Genomic DNA, 25,006 nt, shown 5'->3' with positions numbered 1-25,006 from the left:
GAGTGAATGTGAATGTTTGCATTCATTTTTACCTCCAGAGAGGGACTTAACTAGCATGCTATGGAATTCCATAGTGCAATACCTCCTAAATCTTTCCTGCCACTAGTGCTTCTTTTTTCTATAAAATTATTATATGATCTTACAGCAATTATTTCTATACTTACGGTGGTTTTAGCAATTATGCTTCTCACAAGGCCTGGAAGAACATCAGTGTTGAACCCCTTCAGACAAAAAAGCAGCTGATTCAGAATCTTCTATATGCTAGGTAAGTTCTCTAGCCTTGGATGACTAGCTAAAAGTTAAGTGGAATTTCTGACCAGATCATTGCTCTTTAGGTTTTTGAATACTTCTAGTCTTTCAGTGGATACAGGTCTAGAATACCAAAACAGATTTTTTAAATTTTGGTTGAACTGAATACCATGATATCCTTATAGCCTGGCAAGAGTGAAAGGAAAATAGTGAAGTATGTACTTTATCACTAGGACAGTAGAGCAAAATTTTGCATGCGGTGCTGGTCTAAGCAAGACTAGTTTGTGTTGGTCTTGCAGCTATTGAGGGTGAGTGCAAAATTGTGTGGAACCTACTGAGAGAATAAAGTATCAATGGCTCACTCTTAACTGTGTGTGGATCCCTTTTGCAAAGCTCTGTCCTGGATATGAATCTGCTAAAGCTCATGCTAATGGTCTGGATTACAGACTAGATATTATTTTTATTAAATTTGTATACGACAGCAGAAGATAGGTTTAAACACAAAGTGCTTTTGACAAACTGGAGAGGGATTCTGGAAGAAAAGTTAAAATATTCAATAGAGACAGTGCAAAAGGGAGCTTCTATTTGCCGACAGGAACAATGAATGAGGAGGGAGTTCAAGGAAAACATAACCAACCAGAGCCTAAAGAGTATCACCAACTGGTCATTAGGTAACAGCACAACGCTGCTGCAAACAAAGCATCCATTCGACATGTAAGCATGAAAAAAGAGACCACACTGTGACATGCACAATTATCCTTCTTTTCTTACAAATACTTGTAAGGTCTCAAGTGGTGTATTATGCCCGGCTTTGGATGTTGCACTTCAAGAGAGAGAAATCAGTTGAAGACAGTCCTGATCAAAGCAGTAAGAGACATCAGCTGTTGAGATGTCCTGGGCTGCTTATGGAACAGCGTGTCAAAAGGTGGGCTTTAGCTACGTAAAGAGTGAGGGGAATACTCATTTATCCTCAGCGGGTAATGTAGTAGCCTGAAATCACAGCAAGGAAGATTCAGGTTAAACACGAGGGAAAAGTTTGTAACTGCAAGTCGGAACAGATTGCCTGAGGAGGCTGTAGTGGTGCTGTCGCTGGAGGACTTCACAATGAGTTAGACCAATGCTTGTCAGCAACGACAGAGGTGCAGCTGATCGTGCCTTGGGGCAGCGCCGTGTAGGAGCTGACCTCGCAAGGTCCCTTCCAGTCCTACTTTTCTGTGGAGAGCATTATGCTGCTCCCTCCCACCCCACCTTTGGCGTTCAGTCCTCTGTTCCTCCCACAAGCTTTCCTTTATCTCCAGCTACTCTCCTAAAAATAAGCTTCAGCTGCCTCTCCTATTGTATTATGCATGTGTAGGAAAGGCTTTCTGCACAAGGCGGTTCTGTGGAAGGCCCCAGTCGATCTCACCCATGAGAAGGGCGGAACTACTTCCCCCCCTGTGTAGGGATGCACTTCAGGTGCAGGAAGAAGGTTCTCACTGTAGGATTTAGCCTTGGACATTCAGGAATGCCTTAAGCCATCAACAGAAACATGGGCTATAGTTGGCAGATTTTATACAGAAAAAAAAAGGCAGTTAGATACACCTTTATTTTACGGTATGGGTTATAAGTGTACTCCCAGTACAACAGGGTGCACATTTTCCCACTGTGTGAGGTGACAAAGCTGAAAGGGCGCTCACTTGGTCCAAGCGAGGTTAACCCGAGCATGCTCCTGTTTTGCCTAGAGGAGTTAGTTGTGGCAGAAAGGAAGTAGTGTGGCTTCGGGCCGGGCAGCCCAACTCCGACCGGGAGCCCGAACGTCCCTGACCAGCACACCGGGCAGCGGCCACGCCGCTCCCACCACCTCCGGGGCTGCTCCCGGTGCGGATCCCCCGCGTTTAACGCAGCGCCCAGGAGGGCGAACCGCAACGGGAATCGCAAGCCCCGCTGCGTTGCGCTGCACGGCGGCACCGGCTCCGGTACCGGCACCGGCACCGGCACGGGGGGGACCCGCTGGCCCGGGATGGGGGGGACGCGGCGGGGCGGGACCGCTGCTGCCCGCCCCCGGCCCGGCCGGTGCACGTGGTGGGGGGGCTGAGCCGAGCCGAGCCGAGCCGCCCCCTGGCTGCTCACCTCCCCCCGGCGGAGGGGAGCGCTGTGCCGCCGCGCCGCCTTCTGCGTGCCGCTTTTTTATTTTATTTTATTTTATTTTATTTTATTTTATTTTATTTTATTTTATTTTATTTTATTTTATTTTATTTTATTTTATTTTATTTTCCCTTTTAACCCTTGCTTAGCAAATTACGCGCGATGAGCTCATGATGCCGCGCCCCCCCCTCCTTAGCCCCCCCAAGCCCCCTCGCCTCGTGTGCCCGGGCGGCAGGAGGGGGACGTGAGGCGGGCGGCTCCGCGCCTCCTTAGCGCTCCGGTGGTACCCGGCCGGTCCTCGCATCACCATCACCATCACCCTTTTACCTCTTCTATCGTTTTATCGCTCGGTGTCGGGCCGCCAGCCGCTCCATGAGCTCCCGGGGGGGCGGCGGGGCGGGGGGAGTAGCGGCCGCCAGCCCCGACCCCAGCCCCGCCCGGGCAGGGGGCGGGCGGGCGTGAGGCGGGCGAAGTTTCTGCGCTGCACCGGGCCCCTGCGAGGGGCGGCGGGGAGGGAAGGACGTGGCGCCGGGGAAGCTGCCGCCGCCGCCAGGGCAGCCCGGCTTTGGCCATGAAGAGGAAACAGAAGCGGTTTCTGCAAATGACGCTGCTCTTCAGCGCGGCTCTCATTTTCCTGCCCGATATCGGCCTCTGGGCTCTCTACAAGGAGAAGCACCTGGTGAAGCCCGCCGAGCCCTCCGAGCCGCAGGTAGGAGCTGCGGGTTTTTTTTGGGGGGCCGGGAGCGGCGGGTGGCTCCGCACGGGCTGCTGGTGGCACGGACGGAGCGAAGGGAGAAAGTTGTGGGCGAGGGAATTCGCCCTCTGGCTAGCCCCGGGTGGCCCCGGTGTCCAGGCACGGCAGCCGACTGTGAAATTGGGAAGATGCGGGTTTTTGGGGGCTTTGGGGGTCAGCCCGGGGGGTGCTGGGCTCTGGGGTCCCGCGGGTTTCCCGACGAGAAGTGGAGTTCCTGTCGCAACTTTCAGGGGTCTGTTCGGCGGTGAGCTCCATGAGCTGCTCTGTGCCGCTAAAACTGCTCGTAATCCTTCCAGTTCACCGACCACCTCCAGCCTCTCTTTCCTACCCTTCTTATTGAAAACTCCAGAGAAGTGGCTGTCAGTCTTTTTTTCTTTTGAACGCTACTAAAGTGACCTAAAGCGTGCCTGTCAGATTGATGGCACAACCAACTTTTAGATATTTCTAGTTTACGGTCTCCTCCATCACCATTATTAATAATGTCAACTTATGTCAACTCACGGTTGACATAAGCAAGGTGTTTTTGTTTTTCCTTCTTTTTTTTTCCTGAAGTTATTCTTCGACTCACTGGGCTTATGCATGGCTCATAAATCCCAGTAAGACCTGCGTTAAGTGAAGTTTAGTTTTTGGGGGGTTGTTGTAATGAAGCACCTTAAAACCCTGCCTGCAGTTTACCATTTATACACTTACATTTATCTGTGTTCTGCTCAGCAGTGCTATGCTCCTACACCGTAATTGTCAGTGTAATTTAAATATAATATAAATATTTTACAGGTCATTAGTAAGAAATTATGGAGTTGTTTGATCTTTTTGTTTGTTTACTACTTGCGTAGCCTCGATGTTGGAGTGTGCAAGACAGCATCATATATCATTTTAGTGTATTAGTAGTCTTAATTTCAAGGGTCATCACCCACTTGCCACATACTAACTGTATTTAAGTCAGTTCCTTCAACTGAACAGTAACATATTTGATTCTTTTTTAATATAGCTATCTATTATGGAAGTTATTCCTCCAAAGTGTCATCAGTTTAGTTAATGAAATATGCTGAATGGAAGATACCCTAATTACCACAGGAGGAATTTGAAGCTTACTCTATCTTTCCAAAGGTTTTAAAATGCAGTAGATGTCAGGTGCTAGACTGTAGCTGGAAATAATTTCTGCTGAAAGAAAATTATACATGATCATAAGTGTCTGTCATTAGTTTACAAGGTGCATACTGTAGTCTTTGCAGTTTCTGATTTACTTTATGATTTAGGAAAGCTGAAGTGTTCAGTGCAAATAATGATTTCTCTGTTTGTTGCATGGCTTTTAAGAAGACATATGCCTTGAGATAAGATGAAACTTCGTATCTTCAAGACTGAACTCTAAGCAGAGCATGTCTGGATAGCATTCACAGTAAAATAGTGTTAAAAAAAATAGTTCTGGATGCAGTGGTTGAAGAAGACCTTAGCAATTAGCAAGCAGCTGAACATATGTGAAGGGCTAGTGAGACTTGCTAATGAGTAAATTTTAAATCCTAAGTTTTCTTAAAGTGTTTTCTTTTTCCTAGTTCACCTCCCTCCCCCCCCACCTGAATGCGAATGGAGCAGTAATGGGTTTGTTTTAATGAGAAAACAATAAAATTGGCAATGAAACTTTGAACCTTGCAGCTGACTCTAATGTAATTCCAGTATCACTGTCAGAACTGAAGTTGTGTTGGAAATGTCATACTGTGTGAGGATAGCAGGTAGGGGAGCATGATGTAATTGTGGTACTTGTGCCTTCTGATGTGTGCATCATAACCCAAAGTGCATACAAGGAATGAGGTTTGCAGTACAACTTTTGAGATCAACTGTTTTATATAAAATTAGATTGTAAGAAGATGGTCAACGTATTTCTTCAAGACTATGCTAGAAAAAAGGTAATACTAGAAGAGGTTATGTTAGGTAACTACTATGATAATCTTTATAACTTTTTGTTGTTGTTGTTGTTCCCCTCTAGAGTTAGCAGGAGATGAACGTGGTTAGTGCTGAAATTCTGTCTTTGCCCTTGAGGTATTTAATTACTCGATATTTAGTGTGACTTAACACAAGTTTAAAGGTCAATCCTACTGAAACTGCAACAGACCTTAGTTATATATACTAAAGCTGTGTTAGGTTTCACAGGTATGTAGGTGGAGACAGAACATGAGATGGTGATGTGCAGTGAGGTTGTTCTGGTATGACATGAGGATGACAGAGGGTCAGAGCTGGTTTCACCAGTAAAATGTGTGCCTAGTAGTATTCTGGTGTTGGCAGTAATGCTTACAAACATGCCATCTTATTTTAATAACAGCTAAACCAATGTAACTGATCATCAGGTGTTTCTGAGGAGGTGGCAGAGTGAAATTCTGATACTCTGATGAGTTGAAAATGGAACTTCCCAATGCATTGCTAAAGCAGACATTTCCAAACTTGCCTGGGAATGAGGGCTCTGTCAGCCTTTCCGACCACCTAGGCTGCTCACTGCAGCTCTGGAGCGGAGGAGGGATGACAGCAAGCTGATTGAGGCAGGGTATCCTGACAGCAATAAGCAGAGAAGCTGCTCAGAAGCAGTCCACGTGGCAAAAACAGTCTGTTTGTATCAGTGTGCAGAGCAGTGTCCCCTGGGCACGTTGTCACTCCCCATGCCGAGAAGAGGGCAGTTGTGCTCTTTAGCATTATCTGGAAATTCTAATATAACAACATAAGTTGACATTTTTCTTCTTTAAAGTATTGCTCCGAGAAGTTACATAAGATTATTTTTTTTGTCGTCATGCAAATTCTGTCTGTTTCAGAGCAGAGCAGCTCTTTCTTTCTTCCTGAGGAGAGATTATAAGATGAGAAAATGGTGTTGACAACAGTGATTTCAGATGGCATTAATGATTTTGATCGCTGTACATTAATTCTATATGCATTATTAACCTCTGAGTGTTTCATACAAACTTACTTTTTCTTACCATATTTTCCTAAGGTTTTCACTTGTGATATTGATAGGCTTGGTCTTTGTATGTTGAATACTGTTATTTAATTTATTTATTTATTTATTTATTTATTTTCACACCATTTAAGGTGAGGCTTCAAAGGCAAAGGTACAGAGACTAAGGTCTGAGTTGCACAGAGCAACTGTCAAATACAGTTTGCTAGTAAAACAGGATATGCAAAATACTGCATGTGAAATGCAAAAAAAAAAAAAGTCTGTTTTAATTCTTTCTAAGTTAGTCTTTCTACCTATACTATAGGAGTAAGAGAAATTGAAGAGGGTACTTTATGGCCTTTTTAAAAAAGCCTTGTAAATTCCTTAACGGCTCTTGGTATCCTTGAGTTTTGATGATAGTTTCTACAGTTAGCTTAATTTTTTTTTATTTTTCTTTTTGTCACTGAAATATTACTTATGTGATGTAAGTATCCTGTCTGATCTGATCTTTTCTTGTGACACATTCCCAAGGCTGGGTGTTGGGGTGTTAAGTTATGCTGGCCAAGCTTTTAAGTTCATTTTAGTTTGCTGTTGGAACCAGCAACAACGCAGTACGCCTTGTGGGATGTAATTCTAGTGCAAACCTGGCTACCCTGATGCTGACTAAAGTTAGTGCTACTTTATCTGGCTGCAGTAAGGCTGTAACCTTGTCTGTTTATACAGTTGCAATAGATGAAAAATAACTTCATGTAATGGAACCAAATTTCCCACAGCAGCTTTACAGTGTCCATAATACAGATACTTGGTGAAAAGTACTGCAAGATGCCTCTCTTCCTGTTTTCATGGGATGCCAGTGCAGTTGCCTGGAAGAGGAAGACAGTCTAGTGAAGTATCCACTGATACATTTATAAGAAGGTGGATTTGCTTTGTTTTACTTAGGTTTGGCATAGCACTGGGTGCAATTTTACCCCCCTGATTCAGCCACTTCTATGGGAGGGGCTGTGGTTGGGGTTCACGCTTTGAGTGGAACAGACTAGCTCAGTCAGAAGGAACCTTCAAAGAACAGCTAGTCCAATTGCCTGACCACTGCAGGGCTAAAGTGCCTCAGGGATAATGCTGTTTGCACATTTTATTCCAGTGTTTGTACTTTTTTTTTTTTTTTTTTTTTTTTTTTTTTCCAGTGCATGCACAGTGCCTGGAGCAGAGACCAAAATACAGGCATCTTGCCAGGGGAAAGCATTTTTCAGTGGGATGGAGGCACACTCTCTTTCCCTTGTCCTTTGAAGCCCATATTTCTATCTGGTTAGCCTGATGCTTAGGCCTTTCTCTTGGGACATGTGAGGTAGAGATTTAAATGGACTCTTCAAGATAAGGAGAATGTAGTTCTTACAACTCCCAAGCACGTGCTGTAGCTGGCAAATGGGCGCAAAATGCGAAGGTGCCAGCTTTGCCTTCTGAATCCAGGAAGCACTTTTGGACTGAAATCTGTCTTAAAAAGGGTCATTAGTTTCTGAAGTCCATGAAAGAGGTGAAATTTCCAACTTACCCTGAGGTTAAATGTTTCCTGCTGCTGAGTACTGGGGTTTGGATAGGCACAGTTGTCGCAGGACAGCTAGCTCCATTTGCTCACTACTGGTGCATGCCAAGTACTGGCTTGGCTTGTCCAGTTCTGCATCCGAAGCTGCATAAAAGCTGTACCTTAAAGTGAACTTCATTTTTTTCTCCACTAGCTCTATTTCCCATGTTTTTCCAGTTAATTTCCACAGCTCCAAACTGTTGTGCTAAATATGGTTTGGTTAGGACACTAATAGGTGCTTGTTTCCTATAATTGCACCACCAGAAGAGGGTCAGTCATGCTGGTATCTATTATACTGTCAGTTCCTGGTGGCTGCTTTCACTGCAAACTTGTGAAGCAGAAGAGTTGTCTTTCTCTTTGTTTACAGAGTATAAATATAGGGACAAATAGGTCCAAGTCTACAAAAGTAGCTACTTGACTATAGCTGATGCTAAAAAATAATTTAAAATAATAAAAAAATGAAGCCTTAGTTTCTGTACATGTGCTCTTTTGGGCAAGTCCTCATTTCTCTCCCCCAGAGCAGCACCCAGTGTATTCAGTCTGCTTTTATTCTCCAGCTCCTTCTGTTGCTGTGCCAGTACATCAGCTCCCAGGCCCCTATAGAAGGCATTGCAAAACAGACCTCAGTGTCTTAAAATGCAGTGCACTGGCAGTCTGTGTTTGCCACTTAAGCATTTAACAGTCAGACAGTTAACACTTTTGTAATTCACTTATTTGTCTGAATTGCTCATGTATAATTTTATTCCCCTGTATATATTGGAGCCTACTGAGGAAAATATCATTTGAGTTCTAAAACCTTTGTTACTTTTAAGATACGATATTATTTTTGGCAATTAGCAATATGTTTCTGTTGTATTCAGTGTACCAGAGGGAGCCCTCCTGTGGTTAATTTAATACCTATCAATTTTCAGGAATGTTACTAAACAGTATATCTTGCAGGATAAAATGGGCTGTTTTCTATATTTAGTTTTATTTCCATTTAACTCTGTGTTTGTAATGCTTCTTTTGCTAATATTATTGTGTGCAGTTACCATATTTTTTTTCGAAGTACTGTCATTTTAGATTGATACTAATGAAAATGCAAGGCGCAGACCAATATTTGGACTTGTCGGGGTGAGTGGCACTCTGTGCCCTTATCAAAGCAGTGGGACAGAGGAACCCCCACTGATTAGGGATGCCTACCCAAGTGGTGTTTCATTCCCCTTGCCAGACATGATGCCCCTTGCTTCTTTCCTAAACTTCCTCACCCCCCACTGTGGGGAGCAAAGCCCTTGTGCTTGGGGTCCAGGGAACCACACCATCCTGTAGGTACATCCTGGTTGAGAGCCAGACTGCACATGTGGTTTAGTGGAGATATGGCCTGTGTGTGCAGGCAGGTAGATGGAGAGAAGAAAGAACAATTCCACTTTTTATTTATTTTCTTTTTTAATGCTCAGACAGGTAACTTATGGTCTTCATCTAGCAGTATGCTGATGCATGCATTTATAGCAATTGAGTTCAGCAAAACTGAGTGTATGCTAACTATTTTGATGGACCTGGGCCAGGAGCAGACATGTTTGGTTACTTTAAATAAGGCTGAAAAAATTAATTCTGAGGTTGACAAGTTAAATACGGTGCAGCTCAGGAATCTCCAGCTAAAAATCCTACATCTATCAGAAATGTGCATCGCAGTCAAGAGACCAAATTACCCTGACTGAACAAAATAGCAGTCCCAGTTTATTAATGTTTCTTTAAAATGTGAAAAGGCCTTGTTAGGAGATGTCAACCTGCTGTACCAACTCCTCTCTGAGAATGTCAGTGTAAACTGGTTTTTAAGGTCAACCTTTGTTGTGATTCATTGCTTTCACACTGGTTTTAATACTTGCCGCGTTTGGTGGAACATCAGAGGGTGATGGGCTAGACTATGTAATCTTCCTCAAAATATGCCTTTGAAATCCTATCCCTCTTTATGAAAAACCTTTTGGAAGAGACCTGTTTGAGGAGGTCTGCTCAAGAGGTAAAGCTTGTATCATGGGAGAAGGAAAGGAAGAAACTGTATTGCAGGAACTTGTCATGGTTCTCTTTCAACTTCTTTGCCTTCATTTCCATAATTTCATGTCTTCATATAGAAGACATGCCTCTAAATTAATGCAAACACCTGGTAATTCCAGCCAGGTATTTAATCACCAAGCTAATAGCGATATATTAACCGCATCGTAGGAATTTAAATGGTGAGGTGTATGTAAAACTGATGTAGGAAATGTACAGGGTACAGCTGTCCCTTTTCTGGATGTTTGTACCTTGCTGGATCAGAGCTGCCACATCTCTGTTCCAGGCAGTGTTTCACAGAGACGATGCTGTCTTATGCTACCACTGTAAGATTTCTCGGCAGATCTCATTGAAGAAATTTCCCGTCCCCTCTTCTGGTCAGACTCTATTTAGTGAAGATCTCTGCTCTTGCTTTAGGAAGCAGTCACTGGCAGAAATAAGAGTTTAACAGGTATATGGTTTTAACAGACAACTACAGCATCCTGTTCCCTCCTCACCTCCAGCTGTTGGTTACCATCCAGCACCTGAAACTTTCAGCCAAGTCCCTGGTGACAGGACATAACAGCATTTGACAGATGCTTCATTGGATCATCTGAAACCACCTCCACAACAGCTTAAGCTTATCTGCCAGACTCTTCCCTGATGTAGCTGAAGAATATTTGCACGTTGTCTTCAGAGCCACATGAGTATTAAAGCATGTGGAGAGTGGCAATGTCTGGAACTGCAGTGAGTGTGTGGTGCCCTACAACTTCTGTCAGGTCTGTGCCAGCTCAGAGACACCATATCCAGGGCAGTTTCCTACGCTTAGCCAGCTGAATTTATGGTGCAAACTGGACATAGTAGGCCAGAAAATCTGTCCCATACAATGTAAATGATTCATCAATCACTGATAAACCATTGGTTCTTAGCTTAAAATACAGTGGGGATTTAGCAGTTTGCTTGTGTGCTATACAGCAGTTCATGACAGGATGCGATGCTGCTGAGAGATTTAGCTAGGCAGGATAATTATCTGAACTAGGATTTGGTCAGGACACCCATGTTAATACAGGGTGCTTTGGAAATTGAATTGCTCACTGAAGTGTGTAAGTGTAGATTTATCAGACTAACTTAAGGTGCTCATTTGCTTAAAGAAGCATAATTTTTCATACTTGAACTTAAAATAGAAGTGGAGTAACAGATGGGTTAGTTTAGAATTTTTTAGCCTGTTTATTTATTATTCCCCTCTGAAAATAATGTTCTATAAATTAAGTGCTAGGAGCATGTAAAGAAATGTTTAGGACAAGAAAGAACAGAATCACAGGAAGGCCGAGGTTGGAAGGGACCTCTGAAGATCATCTAGTCCAAAAACTTTGGACTCTGAAGATCACCTAGTCCAACACTTCATAGCCAGACTGTACAAGTTCTGCTTATAGATGAAGATGGGGAAGTGCAAGGGCTCCCTCTCTGTCTGTTCAGAGCCAGTGCCTGGGAAGTAGAGGTCCTGCGCATGCAGCCATGCAATGCTAGCAGCTTCTGCAGTGTGAGATGTTTTGTCCCCTCTGTTTTTTTCCTCACTGTGATTAAAATCCCCCAGTTTTGCATTAAGTAACATAATTGTCTGTTATGGGCAGTTTTTCATTCTGTTCTGCCATTCAGTCCTTGGGCAAAACGTTGTTTGTACAACTTTATGTTTGGCTAATGACTCTATAGGTTTATTGGTTCGTATCGGAGAAGGCAAGGCTGGGTAAGTGCATGTGTGCTTGGAACGTCTGAGGTATTCCCTCCTCTGAGCTAGCTCCAGTAGGCACTGGCAACAGAAATCTGTCTTCTGCACAGATTTTGCCAATCCCTAGCAAAGCTCTTCAAAATGTGGTGGTAGTTAGCCAGAGCTAGGTTTCTTTAGAAAAGACTGCTAATTGTGTCTAAATTTGTGCTGAAATAATATCCTTCAGTGGTTCACCAACTCTGAATCATCTGTCCTGCACTGTATATAATCCATGGCTTAATGCAGTTGTTCACTTATTTAATATGTATTGCTGTGGTTTAACCCAGCAGGCAGCTAAGCACTGCACAGCCATTTGCTCCCCTCCCCTTCCCCTCTCCCAGTGAAATGGGGGAAGAGAGAAAAGAAAGGGAAAAGCTCATGGGTTGAGATAAAGACAGTTTAATAGGACATAAAAGGAAGGGATAATAATAATAATGATGATAATAAAAAGAATGTACAAAGTAAATTATCCAAAATGGAATTGCTCACTGGCCTGTGAGAAGTGACCCCAGCTCCTACCCCAGCCAACTCCACTAGTTTTATTGCTGAGTGTGATGCCAGGCAGTGTGGGACATCCCTTTGGGCAGCCTGGGCCAGCTGTCCTGGCTGCGTCCCCTCCAGCTCCTGGGGCACCCCCAGCCCAAGCACAAGTAGAAAAGTCCTTGGCTCTGTGTGAGCACTGCTTTGCAGCAACTAAAACATCCATGTGTAATCAGCATTATTCTCATCCTAAATACAAAACACAGCACCATACCAGCTACTGGGAAGAAAATTAACTTTATTCCAGCTGAAACCAGGATATGTATGAGGGGCAAAATAGCTCCTGTGGCCCTTTTATGGGGAAAGACTTCTTATTTTAAGCGTAGCAGTAAAACTCTGCCTCTAGCCTCTTTTTGTCCTTGTTTGCTTTTTTTTTTTTTGGCAGGGGAGGAGGGGGTTCATGGAGGGTGGGATAGAACACATTAGAACATGTTTCAGTTTCTTTAATATTTTTGGTATCTCATTTGATTTCTGGGTAAGTTATTTTATTGGATTGCCTGAATCTTGGAGATTTTTAGATTGTTTTTTGTACAGAATGGTAGTTTCACATTAGTATGGGAAATGCATGAAAAAGACCCATTAATGCCATCTTACAAGGAAAATATTGCTGTGTTTCAGGCTCTGATAAATGACTACATTTTAAGTTGCCATTGATATGGATACGAAATGAATGACAGGCCTGAACGGATGTTGTTTTTCCAGAATGGCTCAATATAAACTGAAGTGACAGTCAAATTGCTGGTCAAATTTTGCAATTATAACACCAGTGTAAAAATGTAAATCTAGAACTTTTATCACATTAAGTAATGAATTTTCCACTAAAATTACAAAATGATTAGACTCTCACCATAAATGGACATTAAAAAGTACTTCAGATGGCTCTAAAAATTACTAGAAAACGCAGATGAAATGCAAAAGCTTCACAGCAAAATATTTCTGCAGCATTTTTAACCCATGTTTCGCATCAGGTTAAATCTTGTTCAGTATAAGGGCATCCTTGATGTGATCACCATTGATAGTGAAGTGGTAGGACAGTACATAGATACTAAGTACATAGATACTTCTAACAGTCAAATTTATTTTGATTGATATTACTTCTTGATCAACAGCAAGTTAGGTAGCAGTCTGAGAGAAGGGTGGTTTTACCATATTTTCCTAAAGTAATCCATGTAAGAGATACAAGCCCAAGCACAGCCAGAACATATATATTAGTTTATGCTTAGCTAACATGGAAATTAAACTGTATTCACCTCTACCAACTAACTGCCTGTACTAAATGAATTTAGAAACAATATTGCAAGCTGGAATCTTGAGTACTGCAAACAGCCATGCCACGCATGCAGGAAGGGCTGCAGAGGGGGGCATGGAACTGCTCCTTGAGGGAAAGCAGGAAAGCTGCAGAAGGTTGAGAAATAAATTTGACTGGAAACATGGTCTTGTGACCATATACAATCTTTCCCAATCTTCCCCATCTTCGTACTTCATGAGGAGAGGAGACACCAAGAGCTGCAAAAGATGCCAAGGCATTGTTTAAAGGGTTCATATACAATGGGTAGAGAGGAAGTGTTTTACAGAGAGCTGCTATTAACATGAGACTTGTTCTTTATAAAATTGAGGTGGTATCTCGGCAAATTATTGCTCAGGAATTCCAGGTGCTACAGTGCATATTCTGACCCCACACAGAGCAAAAGTGCTGTCAGAAAAGACAAAGGTGTATTTATTGGAACAACTGCAGCATGAACAAGTGAGATAGAAATTTGTCTTCAAGTGCTCAAGATGCACAACAGATGTCTTCTTCAGAAGCAACAAAGAAAAATTGTATTTTATAATGGGTGAAGGGAAATGGAGATGGCATCATGCTAAGCAGAAACCTGCTACTGCATCTGGGATAGATGCACGTGACAAATGAACACAGGAGATCAAGCCCAGGACACATGTACTTACTGCCTGTGCACATTGTAACCCCTTCAGGCTGTGGAGGTCTTGAAATACTAAACCAAATGGTTTAGTAACATTTGTTCTGTGATTTATGAGAGTAAAATACTACTCAGTCAAGTGAGTTGAGATTCTTCATGAGTGCATTTTAAAGGAATTGTAAGTAGAATAGATTCTTCAGAAATGCTTTTCATGTGTGGAATCTGAGTGGTGTTTGTTGTTTTTTTTCCTTTTATATATGTGTATATTTGTAAATACACGCCTCTGTTAACAGACAAGAGGATGTGAGAAGACCATCTTTGCTCCCTGCACGGTGAGGGAGTTCATTTTTTGTAGTGTAGCACGCCCTAACAATCTTAGAGGTGTGGGAAAGTATAAGTTTATGGATGTAAATTCAGTACAGCCTAAAGTGTCTTTGGCTTTTTTTTTTTTTTCTAAATAAATGTTAATGTTTGGCTTGTTTTTGTCTCCTGTCCCTCTTTATGCACAGATTGTATGTGGGCTGGCTCTATGTACAGTTTTTGCACAGTGACTACTTTTGATGATCTACTGAACTTTTTTTTCCCCTCCCTACTTCCAAGTCTTGTAATATGTAGGCAATAGATATGTTGGCTCATATCATTTATGCTTTTGATTCTTTCCAATCTGCCTTTTAGTCCTTTCTGCTCTATAAATGCTGGATTCTCCTATACATTTGTGTAGGAGACTGTAATGAGTTTGTTCAAAAAATACTTGCCCAAAGCTGCTGTCTTTGTAACACTTTGCTAACCTGCTTTTCTCCCAATGTGTGTGATCTAAAAAAAAAAAATTAAAAAATTAAATGACTGACCTGTTCCATTCAGTAACCTTCTTCATATTACAGATTAACCTCCAATTTACTGATCTGGTTGTTAGAGAGACCAGCTTTTAATGACAATGGAGAATGAAAAGCTGCCAGAGTGTTAGGTTGGAAGTGACAGGGAGGAAACTTGAAAGGAAAATGTACAACCAGAAGAAGAATAAGGGAACTATATTCCATCAAATGTATTTCTGGTTATTGCAAGTCACACTGCTATCATGTTTCCTATGCTTTTTATTTCACGTTTCTCTAACCTGCATCTCTGGCATATATTGTTTCTATGATTTTTTTAAATGCTAACTGCAACCTTGTTTATCTATTTTAATTTATTATAGTGTGTTAGTAAAGCTGCTTTGGAATACCCTGGATTAATGATGCATTTAAACTGTTTTAAAATGACCCCAGGCTAGGTCAATTATTGAAGTAGTGCCAGTGAGGAATATTTTATTTTGATTGCAGTAAGCTCTTAGTTTTATGTTAAGTGCATTGTACAAACATGACCTGAGGGCTTTTAATGTTTTAGTGAATTGAAACTATGTGTGAATAAAGCAGGCTTCATAATTTTATACAGCAAACTAAAGCTTCTTCTGAAGATGAGACTCTATAATCTTATTTTCTTCTGTTGTACATGTAGTCACCTTTTTGTACTAGTACTTTTTGCTCTGAGAAAGCAGACCTGTCTTTTTGATATAAAGTGAAGACATAGTGAGGTGCAGGTGCTTTTTTGGTGTGTTAGGTATCAATGCATCCTCCTCTTCTGTATCCCCTCATCTCAGCAAACTTGTGCTGCTATAGCTGGGCTCAGAGCAAACAGCCTCTCTTATCCTTTGCATCCTGAAGATTGGAAAGACTAAGTAGCTCAGGATGTTTTGGTGTGGAAATTGTAATTTGGTGATGCTCTTTGAGCATCCAAAACCAAGCAGAGAGTCTTAGTAGGGCTGCCTGACTTGGCTTCTCGACACTTTGTGGTGTTTTTAGCATGAGTGGCTGGAGATAGGCTTTGGTTGTCAGAGAAATAGCAGTGCATGGAGGGAGGAGGGGGGATGTGTCACTTCTCCCAGTGACACAAACAGCACTAATGCTGGGTTACCTGCTTATACAGGGCTTGGGGCAACCTGCCTTGAACGTGTTTGCTGTGGCTGGGCGGAGAATATGGTCTCAAGCAGTGTTTAAATGCCAATTGATGTAGTCATTGAAGTGCTCTGTTAGGTATAGTGGACTGAAAAGCATATGAAGGAAGTGTGATTCACCCCAAGTTTTGGTATGTTTGTGGGAAATTGCTGCTATTTGTGTTGCAGGATAGGAGAATTCTGTAAAGCAGATTATTTTCCAAAACTTCATTTGAAAAAGCATTGTGTTTATTTTTTCTTTTAAAGGTCATATCTTTAGTTATTGCACAGGTGCCTTTGTATTTCTTTTACTTTTTGGAATGGAAAGTGTTACTTGCTGTGCTCTGCTTTAGAATTGAGCTAGAATGAGGGCTTACTGCATATTTTTTTTTCCAAAAAACACGGATGCTTTTTTTTTTTTTTTTCCCTCCACATCTCAAATAGGTATCAGTATTTCAATTTAGCAGGCTTTTCTGTACAAGGCAGTACTGGAGTTGCTCCACCAAATCTAACATTATGGGCAGCTTATGCCAAAAACAAAACAAAACAACACCCAAAGAATAACAAAAGAGAAGGCAACAGTAACAATAAAACCCCAAAGTTTAGTAACCCAAGCGATCTCATCTCAGTAAAATTGACATTGCTTAGTCTTCAGAGACATTGGACTTCACATGTTGGACAGTGCTTTAGATGCCTGAATAACTCATTAAGTTTCACTAGTAACTTTAGGTTGCAGCTGTAGGTTTTCATTTAATTTGTCTTTTACAAGAGCAGTTGAAAATTGACTCCAGTCATAGACTACTACTTGGAAGTAGACCTGTACTGAAGTTGTGGAAATTTCCTTACTATAAACAGAACATGCACCTCCCTAGAACAATCTTTTCTACTGATTTAGAGGTCTCTTGACTGTGAAAGAGGGATAAAAACAGTGTTTGAAATTAAGACTCCTACCTTGTGTAGGAGAACAGTAACTTGGCAGTGGCTGAGATGAGCATCGAGATCAGAAGGCATCTTGAACATCAAGCCACTTAAGAGGAGAGAATATGTAAAACTAAGCCTGAAAGATTCATTCCAGATGCTTCAGAGAAGAATCATTGGGAAGGTAAATAACTATTTTATGTTTTGGGGTTGCTATTAGTCTGACGAAATTCTGAAGTGCTTAGAAACAGAGGTGATCTATGCGCAGGAAACAGGTGCATAAAAAATAAGATGATTCATTGTAATGGACAGATCCTATATATGGAAGAAAAAATGAAAAACAAAAGGTCTGTGTGTGGGGAGGAATATGGGGTAGGATACAAGCAGAATATTACTGCTCTAACTACAGATCTCTCCACATAATGCTGTCTGTCTTCATCTAGCCCTCTGAAATAAAATGTGGATAAATATGAAATAAGGTGTATGGGGAAGTAAATAATCCTAGTTCTACATACACAGCAATAACTTTTGAGATAGTAATTGCTACTCAGGAAGGAGTTCTTGATGCTTGTATTCGTTTTATGAAAATGTTAGCTTTCATTTCGAGGAGGATAACATTGTTATTACTACTGTGTAAATTCATTTTGCACTCTGAAATACTGTATGCAATTCTGGTGCAATTGTAATCATCACAGATGGAGTGGAAAAGATGCCTATCAAGGGTGACTAAATTATGTAAAGACTTCATTGTTGAGTGATTGATAAGAAGAGAGGACAGAAGAAGCATGATAGAGGTATCTTAGAAGAGAGTAACATGGAGAAGATATGCAGGGAACACTTAATTCGTTCTCTTCAATAGAAATAATAACATCAAATTAAATACTGTGCTAGGGTTCAACACAAATGGCAGTCACAGGTCTTTGAAGAGCAGGTTATTAAGCTATGGAGCTTTCTGAGCCAAGGATTGTAGGTATTAAAATTTTGCGTGATTGCAAGAAATAATTGAATATATTCATGGCAGAAAAATGCATTAGGGCTAGAGATGCCATCCCTGACTTGTGAAGTCTTTAAACCAGTTGCTGGAGGAGGATTGTGGGAAGTGAAATTGCTTGTTTGCCGTGTATTTATATCTTTCCTTAGGATGTGCTGTTGATCACTGTCAGAAACAGATAGTTGGCTCAATTGACCTTTTGGTATTACTTTTTATGAAGGACATTCGTATACTAATAATGTTTAAGCTAAAGTAATCCCTGGTAGCTGCTGATGGCAAATCAAGTTGTGGAACATGAGGGGCTTTTGAGTGAGTTACTGGATGCTGGAGAACTTTCTGGTAAGCCAGGGGGAAAACTGTCATATTCAGTATTGAGGCTTTACAATGAATCTGAGGTGAGACACACCAAGGAAGTCTGTACCCTAGACTAAGTGTAACTGGGACAGTGTATGCTTTCCTATTATTGATACATGTCTCGGTGCATTAGTTAGTATTTGAGGCAGACCAAAAACATAATTTCAAGATGCAAAGCTTTAATCAGTACTTAAATGGGCACCGATCCCTTCTCTTCATTCTCAGTTGGGTGGGAACAATAGGTTCCCAGAGTCTCCTGCATGCTTAGTTTACTTTTACTTTGTATGCAGCTTTTTCCCTTTCTCTCTCTCCTTAGTAATGTTTAATTTTTCCTGCCCAGAACAAAAACAGGGACATGTTGAATATGGTAGGATGTAATAAGGAACATGCTAAACTTGGGACTATGTTATTGTGCCAGTAGATGTAGAACAGCCTGGGGATTGTGTTTTGTTGTTTCTGTGTTTTTGGTTTTTTTTTTTTTTTTTTTTTTGTTCTTTCATTATTTTGTTTTTGTTTTCTAATACTTGCCTACATTGCCCATATTGCCTATTAAGATGAGATTACAGTTTGAAAATGTTTAAGTTGCTCTATGGAGTATCTGCGGAATTGTACATTCATTCCTCTGTAACTTGGACTCCTGAGTACCTGTAGATAGGAATGTTTTGCTTTTTCCACGTGGCTCACATTTTCCTCATGTTGAGCTCTGTTTGATATCAAGACTGTGTTTTGGATTTCAGTAGGAATAAAATCTACCACAGGAATGTGTAGCTTTAATGACTAAGAAAAAAGAAGAAAACAACAACAACAAAAAAACGACACTTTTCTTTCCCTCTCTTCAGAAGAAGTAGCTTACAGGAAACCTTGTACACTAGGATACCGTAGGCTGTGCTAGTCAGGGGTTTACTAGGTGCTTACCTGAATACCACATAAGAGTTTGCTGACAGTAACAGATAAACATAAAAGGTCTTTCATTTTATTGTTTTATTTATTTATTTATTTTAGTAAATAGCATAACGTGAAGTTGTTAATGAAAAGCAGTATGTCTAAGATGGGAAAGGTGTTTTCAAAGAACTCTCCTGGAATCCAGGCTTGAATGTTTATTTACTAAAACCTGTGCTGCACTTTTATAGAAGATGTAAAATTGTTACATTGATCTCTTTACTAAATACGTGCATGCTAATAGTCTTAGCTTTTATATACATGTACAAGTTGCAGTATGATACTGTCAGTTGTACTTGTGACCATGTGTTAGTACTCGAATTATGCAATTACGCAAGTGCTTTCAGAGTCTTCCTTAGGAAAAGAGTGAAAACAGGATAAAAAAAAAAAAAAAGAGGTCTTCATTGCCATCCATCCTCATTACTGGAATAAAGCTCCTGTTGCCTTCAATGGGAACTGAGTTTTGTAATCAGTGCTGTCAGTCACCATCTGGACTGACTTTCCTTTTTATATCTGAATCCTACCATAGAGTTCTTCCTTTCTGGGATACCATCTGCCAGGCAGTTTCTTTTGACATGTTTCCAGCATCAACCTTTGTACCTTCTTTCATGTCCTCTTATGTGCTCCAAGCAACCTCTCAAATCTTCATTCTCCCTGCTGTTTTCAAAATACGTTTTGAAAACTGGTGTACTCAATGAAGTACCCTAGCAATAATAGCTATTACCAAACCCTGGGCAACATCACAGTTATCTGAAGAAAATCTGTCAGGAGGCCAAGGCTTGGAAGGCATTGACCCCAACCCCTTTTTCTCATCCCTACAAGTGATATTTCAAAGTAGTAGCTGAGGGAGAAGTTTGAACCACTGGTGACTTTGTGTCTTTTCTGTGGATAAAAGAACTGAGTGAGTATGGCAGTTAACCTAAAAATAGGTTACAGAAGTATTAGTTCATATAAGTTTAAAAATATGATTAGGTAGAATTTCTCTAATGGAGTATAACATTTTTTAAAGCCTGTTTATAAAGACCTTTTTACTTAGTAGAGCCATGTTTATGAAGACTTTTTTTTTTTTTTTTTTTTTTTTAAAAAAGGCAGTTTTTGCCTGCATACGGTGTTTTCACTCTGACATAGTTAAAGCTAAACTCCAATGATTAATATAGGATTTCATAAGCCAATATAAGAGGTGTGAACCCCAAAGATTCCAGTTTTAAAGAGAAGAAAGACATAATATATTAGAAATAATACATAGCTTTGGAAAACAAAATAAATAGTTTGTTACAGTAAATTCAAAATAAGCATGAAAAGGAGGTATCGTAATGAAATCATGATCAGTAGCTAACTCATGACTTACTTCATGAGTTGTAAACAATTCAGACATGTAACCAAGTCACATACGAAGGGAATTCCTACATAACTTAATAGGAGACTTTCTTCTAAGTGGTTTCAGTGATGTGCTTTTTCCAAACAAAATTTGAATGAATTCATGTTGGTTCATGAATTTGAACTCTAAAGAAGGAAGAGTTCCAAAGAGATGGGAAAAAACAAAACAACAGGAAAAAAAAACACACAACAATTCTGCTAGAAATAGGCTTTTTTAGTGTGTGTATATGCATGTACATAAAACCACCACCCTTTTATAGTGACTAGAAAGCCTACAGGTAGAAACAAACCCATTACTGTGTTCGTTCTCAAAGGAAAGCATAATCTAGTATCAAAAGCCTGGTTTATTTCAAAGGTTAGAAAATGTGGCAACCATCAATTGTGTAAAAAAAATTAAAAAAAAAAAAAATTTGAAATAGAGAGTTTTATGGAATCAGGGCTTTCTATCACCTTACTGTGTAATGTTTGCTCATAGTTACTTTGCATAAAAATTCATAGTAGAAGACTGGAAAATCTTTACAGAATGATTAAGAAATAACATGCGATATCTGTAAATCCTTTAGTTTGTTTAAATGTATTGAAATTGGACTAAGCAATGTTCTTTCTAAGAAGCTAAGTCAGTGTAAGAAATGTGCCTTTCCAAATATTTAAAGCATATTTAAGTGCTGGGCAGTGGTGTGAATGACCAAGTACTGGCCTGTTCATAGGGGACAAAGGCTCTCTTCGTAGACACTGTGTGCCGTGTCTAGCTTATCACTTAATTTCTCTGTGATTAGCTTCCATTATTTGTAAGATGTGGCTAGGAAAACTTCCTCTGTAAAGTAATTTTCAGTTGCAGATGGAAAGAGTGATATGGAAGAACCATAGGATTATTAATTATTCTGTGACTTCTGTTACTGCTCAGCTCTTAAAGAGGTTTCTTGAAGGTGCTTTACTCTTTGGTAGGTGCTGTGGGGAGCTGGTTACCCATGTACCTTTTCTCTTAGGGTAAGGTGGTTGTGATTATTTCACACCTCCGACTGTACGGTATCATTTTTATACTTTTTCTCCTTGAGAGGAGAATGAAGAAGTTTGCCAAAAATGTTAGAGAGGTTTTTCCTTCCAGGTTAGTGACACTTAAAAATAAGTATTTTTCAGTTGTACATTAGCTCTTCCCAAGCAAGCAATCTGAATTATTTCTGTCATGGAAAACTGTCCATTTCCCTCTTCCTTCTAAACAGCCAAATACACGTGAAAATAAAGTATCAGTTGAACTTCGCAATCATATTTCATGTGGTGTCTTTCTGCAGAGTGGTAATGGGTGGGAGCAGGTAAGAGGAATCTAGATGAAATATACACCTTTTTTTTGTGCGTTTTCTTTGTCTGTCTTGAATGAACTGAATCAGAAATATTCCACTCTTGCTGAAGTGGGGTAATGACCACTAGTACATCATAACCCACCTGCTTCATGTTCCCATTTGCATTCCATATATAGAAGTCCCAGTTCTCACTCCCAGTGGCTATTGAGTTTATCATGCGATGACCTACGTAGAGAGATCTATCCACTTACATGATTTTATTTTTTTTTTCTCATATAGTGAATTGTGTACCGTTAAGATTCTGCTGAAGTTAAGCAGTGCCTGGGAGTTGTTCATATGCTCCAGAATAAATTGTCACCACTACAGACTTGGTTGGATGTCTCTGCCTTGGATCTCTTCAAGTGTATTTTGTCTGTGTGTGTATGTGTGTGTTACTTGTTCAGGGGCATGATTCCATCAATTTTATTTATTTATTTATTTTGACCGGGCCCTGGGCTGTCGCCAGCATTGAATCAGTCCTGGTTCTGGGGGAAAAAGAAGTCGAGCACCTTTTAGGGGCTCTGGGGCAAAAAAAAAAAAAAATAAAATAAATAAAAAAAAAAATAAAAAAAGCACCTTTTAGGATTTGGTAATCAATTAGAGATGCAGTCAATAGGGAATTGTTGTGAAAAGACAAGACATTTAATGATGGGGAATAGTATCTACAGTAAAATAATTCTTCAATTTGCAAATAGAAAAGATGTTCTAGTAGGTCTGTTGTACTTCTGTTTCTGACCTAAGTCCTCTGATAGTGCCTGATATGACTGAGCTTCTTCAGATAGTTTAGCAATGCACCCATGTCTTAAAATTCCTCTAAATTCATCGTTTCCCAAGTGAAGTTCACCTCTTTATAAAAAGAGTCAGATTAAAAGTCTGGTTTTGTTTTTAGGCATGGGTTACTTTTTGTTTTAAAAATGGTAACTATTTGCCTTCTTCAGTTTATTTCAAAGGAGTAATCGCAGTTGAATAAATCTGTTTGATGAGCCCCTCTTCAGGGGCTTGTTGGGTTTTTAACATGACTGCAGGGAAAATTATTTCTTCCAGGTCTGTGTCAGTTAGTGGCTGGCTTCTGTCCTATGGTGTGAAGACTTGCATCACATATACTTTGCAGCCAAATTTGTATAGTACTTCATTTTTAGCTGACTTCAAATTTTGTTCATTACTGACTCCCGCCTTGGGAATATTATGATTCCTTATTGTTCTGCACTTTGACGAAATCAGTCAAGAGGCCATCATTCTAACAGAAAGCTGTGACCAATTGCTTTAAAAATAAATGATTCTTGCACTGACACAAGAGAGAATAAAGGTTCATTAAAACTCATGTTGGAGAACTCTCATCATTCTTTTTCCATTGCATTTGACATTGCCTGAGAGACTGTTATATATTATGTTTATTTTTAGAGACTATTGTTCTTTGAAAACCTGCTCTGCAACTTGAGGAAAGCAATAATGCTTTCAAACAGAACTTAAATTTACAGAAGCAGGTTGATGCCTTTCTGTTATAATAAGGGGCTGTCTCATGAAAAATCTCTTAAAAATAAGTTTGTCAGAAAAAAAATATCATCATTAGCTGCTTTAGGGCACACAGATTGAAAACCTGTCCACCTTGCATTAAGAATGTAATAACCTTTGTAAGTGAGACCCTCAGCACTTCATGTTCATTATAATCATTTCTTTTGAAGTGCTGAAGAAACAAACTAGTTTCAATTAGTTTGCTTTTTTCTGCGAGATCAACCTACTCGGCTACTTGACGTCCTGATCATGTACAGAGCTCATACAAAACTAATGTGTTCTGTATTCATAGGTTTGGAAAGGTAAAATATCCTTTCATGACTAAGTAGTTAGAATAACTAAATTAGCAAGCGTGTTTCGATTCTTTTTTTTTTTTTTTTTTATGAAAGTAATGGAGACCAATAAGAAAGTGACAGATTATTCTGTCTTTTGACGTAGATCAAAGCTAAAACACAACTAGCTTAAATTAGACCATATTTAAATACATGGGAAGAAAGCAGATGGTTTAACCAGGCAAAGAATATGAATATAAAAGAATATGAATTTCCTATATTTGAAAATTGGTAGGCAGATTTAAGGAAAGTCACTTTTTAAAAAAATAAACAAACAAAAAAACTCCCTTGTTTTCTTTGTCTTCATCTATTTCAGTTGCTAGTTACTCTGAAAGGTGAAAACATTAGTTCTTTAAAAAGTACACTAGTTTTTGCAGGGGTCTTCATCCTCCTGGTAGCTATCTTGTGGGGTTATCTCATGCAGTTGACGTTAAACAGACTACAGGATCAAATGCAGTTTAGTTCTACTGTAGATTGTGCCTGTCTCTGGTATCTTTTCCACACTACAGATCCTGTTTGCAGAAACTGAATAGCATTTGATTCTGGTAGTTGCACTTCTATGACCATTTGTTGCCACTGGTTAGGTTTGAAGTATTTGATGTTTACTGTGGAATTTTTCTCAGGTATGGCTGGTGGAGAAGGAAAAGCCAGTCTATACAGATGTACGTTAGGAGAAGCAGAGAAAAGATGAGGTGCAAAAGGCTGCAAAAGCCATGTTCCATTAGTGGCATAGTTGGAAGATGCACGAGTAAAATAGAATCCTAAATTCTGATCTCAAGTATATTGGGACTAAGCATCAGCACTTATTTTGGATTTATCCCACAACACCCAAACTTTCTCTGTCTTGATCAGATGTTCAGGTAGTATAGGTAGGGAAAATGATCAGTAATTAATATTTACCCCATTGCTTCTTGAGTTCCTAGGGTCTGTGAGCAAGAAGTGTTCATAAGGTAGAATATTCCAGAAAATACTGTAGGTGCTACTGAATGTCCAGAGTAACCAGATGGACCATCATGGTTTTCATGGCACCTTTGCAACCCCAGCTCTCAAGACTGACTTATGGTCAGGTGACCCAGACTACATCATCCTATCTACTTGTAGAAAATGTCATGCTGCTCTTCTTTCCCATTAATACCAGAGTATAGGGACTAGCTGTCACTTGAACTGAGTGTTTGCATGGAAAAATAGATTCGTGACTAAATAAAAATTCAGAAAGTAAAGCCGTCATTATATATTCTACATTGCTGAAGCAGCTAACACATTATAACAGCTGCCAAATTACCTGTAATCAGCATCCACACAATAGAAGGCACTCTGCATACTGATGAAGGTGTGATTAACACCTATTAACAACATGGAATTTATCAATGGAAAGATGACACTGCACTATTCAGAAATAACTGTTGTCTGTGAAGTTTCCTGACTTTGGACATAG

General features: G+C 40.1%; 1 protein-coding gene across 1 annotated transcript in view; it reads left to right on the top strand.

Annotated features, from left to right (window-relative positions):
- Positions 1-2,944: 2,944 nt before the first annotated feature.
- Positions 2,945-25,006, top strand: part of GALNTL6 (polypeptide N-acetylgalactosaminyltransferase like 6) — a gene marked incomplete at its 5' end in the record, with an annotated part of 473,354 nt that continues 451,292 nt past the window's right edge. Inside the window, one exon of the mRNA XM_082759240.1 lies at positions 2,945-3,082. Within this exon, the coding sequence (XP_082615366.1) occupies positions 2,945-3,082 (138 nt within the window). The remainder of the gene's footprint in view (positions 3,083-25,006) is intronic.

Source organism: Aythya marila (assembly GCF_965140915.1).
Source record: "Aythya marila genome assembly, chromosome: 4".
Taxonomy (NCBI): domain Eukaryota; kingdom Metazoa; phylum Chordata; class Aves; order Anseriformes; family Anatidae; genus Aythya; species Aythya marila.
This window is presented reverse-complemented; position numbering and strand designations above follow the sequence as displayed.